The sequence below is a fragment of the Primulina eburnea genome, chromosome 11 (assembly GCF_022965805.1).
Source record: "Primulina eburnea isolate SZY01 chromosome 11, ASM2296580v1, whole genome shotgun sequence".
Taxonomy (NCBI): domain Eukaryota; kingdom Viridiplantae; phylum Streptophyta; class Magnoliopsida; order Lamiales; family Gesneriaceae; genus Primulina; species Primulina eburnea.
In genome coordinates, this window is record NC_133111.1 from 5,228,520 (window position 1) to 5,232,492 (window position 3,973).

General features: G+C 41.1%; 1 protein-coding gene across 1 annotated transcript; it reads right to left on the reverse strand.

Annotated features, from left to right (window-relative positions):
- Positions 1-2,089: 2,089 nt before the first annotated feature.
- LOC140805197 (UDP-glycosyltransferase 79B2-like) lies at positions 2,090-3,599 on the reverse strand. The gene has a single exon (XM_073161426.1). It carries the CDS (start codon positions 3,551-3,553, stop codon positions 2,120-2,122), a length of 1,434 nt encoding a protein of 477 aa, XP_073017527.1. The 5' UTR covers positions 3,554-3,599; the 3' UTR covers positions 2,090-2,119.
- Positions 3,600-3,973: the final 374 nt, after the last annotated feature.

The window sequence follows — 3,973 nt, forward strand, 5'->3', positions numbered from 1 at the left end:
CTGACCCTTAACGGGCCAGACCAATTTTAGAGATGGGCTTAGTTCCGCCCAAATGTGACAATTTCAAGGACATTACACGCGTTTGCCGGTTGGCGTCGGGGTATCAATGAATGAATGCCCGACAAAATCCTCGAAAGTAGAAAAGATAGAGAGAGTAGGCATGGGCGGCTGTGGGAGCCTAACGACGCTGCAGGTTTTAAACGGCAACTCCTCTGAACCAGTGGTTGTATCAACATTCAATACTCATTAAGAATAATTCTAATTTATTATTTTTCCTTTTCTCCTGTTTTTTCAAGATTAAGCAAAAACTATTTTTGATCGGCCCAAATAAATATAATTATAATTCATTATTAAATCGCACCCAAACAAAATCTTAGGCATTAAATATAATAACAATCAACTAATATTTGGTATCGTTTTGTACTGTTTCAATAATCATGATATAATTTATTATTTCATAATTATATGGAGATGACATTCTACGATAAACCAGCGACAGATGAAACCCATTTTCCAAAAGGAGGATAATACCCAACTTATACATAGGCATCACATATCTATAGATTGCAGGGACAAAGTTGAAATTTTAGTCATGTTAGTTCGTCTCTTCTCATGTGTTCCCTTACCATTCTAATATCTGGAAAGTACCAATACCACTAAAGGTTAAGGTGTTTTCTTGGATAGTCGCTTTGGGGAAATTGCAGACATGTGACGTAGTTCAAAAGCGGATGCCGGGGTATGTATTATCCCCACAGTGGTGCACTTTATGTAAGAAAAACGATGAGACTCAAGATCACATTATGTTGCACTGCACGTTCACGACAAAAATATGGACACAAGTTATGCAACACCTGGGATTCGAATGGGTTTTTCCAAGAAGATCGCAAGACATGTTTATCACCGAGCCGGGATTCCTCAAGGGAAAGAGCCTGACAAACTTTTGGCACTTAGTTGTGCATTGCACTTTTTGGTCTATTTGGATGGAACGCAACAGCAGAATATTCAGGGATGAGGAAAAAACGTGGGAAGATTTATGGGACAGTATCAAATTCAGAGTGGCTACTTGGACAATAATCATTCCCCAGTTTCAGCATATCACATTATCTGAGTTAGCTAGGGATTGGAAGTTCTTGTTAGTTTAATTTCCTAGCATTTGATGTATGTGGGTTGCTCAGATTGTGGATTACTCATCCACTGTAATTGTAACAATCTTTATTAATTAATAATATATAATAGTTTCTGATCAAAAAAAAAAGAAATTTTAGTGTTGTTAGTTGATATTTATATTTCACTTATATAATTTGAGAAAGCTTGATTTGTTTTATTTGACATTGGTGCCTAATTCTCAAGGACAAGTGGTGGCCGGGTACATAGGATTTGGATTCTCTACTGTGTTGAAAACACAGTATTTAGTGTTGTGCATTTTTTACACGAGATGATCACGTGATCATCTCGTGGACATCATACCATGTGAGGTAAATTTAAAAAAATTTCAGATTAAAACGAAATGATTATCTGGGATCATCTCGTGTAAAAAATGCACAATAATTGGTGTCGTTAGAGGATCTAAATCCGGCTGTATAGGGTTGTGGGATTCGTAATCCGGGTTCCATGTAAGGAGCAGAATTGATTGCTATACACACAGGTATGAATTTTTGTAAAATTCGGCATGGATTTACCAACATTTGCATTTACTCGAACTCTCTACCAGCGAGAGGTGAATCGTGAAGCTGAGGATTTTTGTACTGATTTATCGGTTGCAATGGAGATTCAATCACGGATGGAAAAACCAGTTTTTATCTCATTAAAGCATATGAGAAAGTTGGTCAATGGTGTTGCTCACCGGTTAGCTCGTAAAGCTATTACGTCAGAATTGAATTTAGAATGTATTCATAAAGATTGTCCTCTCTGATTATTTGGTGCTGTAAATTTCTAGGGTTATTCGTAATGAAAGCTTTGTTTCCTTGAGAAAAAATGGAGTTTCCACACAAACTAGCATGCATTCATTCAATGGTACTCAACTCTCATTTATGCGTGCAGAACAACAATTCATCAACATGCAATAAACTTTGAATCGACATATAATCAATCTCCAGGAACAAGAGAATCCATTATTATCTTATAGTTGGTACAGTTTCTGTATAAAATCATCAATGTAGTCATTCATAAATCCAGGCCTCCCCAAGGTTTCTCTCCACTTAGCATGATTGTTCTTGGTCATCTTCCCCACTTCACTATCTTGGTACATGACAGATTTAATAGCCCGGCACAGATCCTCCTTGCAGAACCATGCGTTTTCATCTCGTTCAACCTCTACGCCCACCTTTATCTCATCCGCCAGCAGCCGTGCGTTCAAGATTTGATCTCCCAGCCATGGAACCAGCACGATTTGGCACTCACTCAACAAAGATTCCCACATGGATCCGAACCCGCAGTGGCTCACAAAACAGCCCACCGACGGGTGGTTCAGAAACTGAGCCTGTGATACCCACCCGCCGTGGACCACCCCTCTGTCCCCGACCCTCTTCAGAAACCCCTCCGGCAACGCTTCTTCTATGGAGTTTGAGCCGTGGGGCTTCGACAGGGCTACGAAGAAAGGCATCCCCGTCATTTCGAAACCCAGCACAAGTTCTTGAAACTGTTCCATCGACATAGTATTTTGGCTCCCGAACGCGCAGTAAACAACTGATTTTGGCTTGAATTTGCTCAGCCAGGTTTCCCATTTCTCATCAACATCAGTTTTCGGAGCCTCCGGCAACACCGGCCCGGAGAGGATCACGCGTTTCCCGTACTGGCTTCCCAGGTAATCGCACATGGATCCTTCCAACTCACTCACGGTCCGCACACCAATAGCGTCACAGTCCTGCAACGCAGTGGTCATGCGAACGTCGAAAGTGATGTCTCCGTAGCTGCCGTACAGAAAAGACATGGTCTGCGCTTCGTGGCCGCGGAGGACGATGGTCGTAGAAGGATACCCTTCTGGTAGTTCCATCATTTCCTCAACCGTCACCGGTCGATCTTTCGGGAAGTACCTGGACGGCACAACCCCAATAGCCATGACAGAAGCGCAAATTACATTGTAGCAGACAGTTTTGAACCCAATCGTTCGCGCCATCTCAGTGACCCAGTACGCGAAGTCAAAGAAGACGATGTCGGGTTTCAGAGTCCTAAGCAAACCCTCCACTTCGTCGGCCATGGCGTCGAAGGCTATGGCAAGCGGGTCCTTGGCGATGAAGTCGATATCGCTTGCTGTCTCCGCACCTAAAGGTAATCCTTCAACATGCGGAACTTTAACGGTGTAAAATTTAACGAGTGGTGAGTAAAGATCTAGGTTTCCTAGCTTGAGCAAACCCTTTTTTGGGACGAAAAAGGAGATTCTATGGCCTCTGTTAGCCAGTTCGTTGGAGAGTTGGGCGTAGGGAATGATATGGCCAATAGCCAACCACGGGAACATGGCGATATGAAGCTTTGATTCATCTATTCGAACCATTTTAGATTTTTTAGATTTAAGTTTAGACTTGTTGAAGAAATATGTGGGGATATATATATGCATGCACCTCGCACCTCGCACCTCGAACAGAGAAACGGGTAGGTAGGAGAAGGGATGCACGAGGCAAGCGGACTGGTGGGATAGCATTTGTTAGTAGAGTTAGTGAGTCAGCTGTACAAATATTTTACGATAATTAAAAGAACTTTTGTTATACTTAGGTTCCAGTACGGAAGTTCATCTTCTTCTTCTTCTTTCAAAATCTCCTGGAGATATTATTATCAATGGAGATTTATGATGCTTCGAATTGAATCTTAACAGTATTTTCCGACACGCGTTTTTTTAGCTCTGTAACCACGATTGATCGCAATCCAACAGTAACCGCTCCAAGCTTTAAGATAACAATCTAAATTATATTTTATTAATCAGTGAAAATTTTTAATTTTGGTTTTATATCGATTTTTTTTTATATAATTTTAATCTTTT

What these genes read in the sequence shown, in the direction of transcription:
- LOC140805197 (XM_073161426.1), bottom strand. Translation starts at nt 3,553, where the DNA reads ATGCATATATATATCCCCACATATTTCTTCAACAAGTCTAAACTTAAA.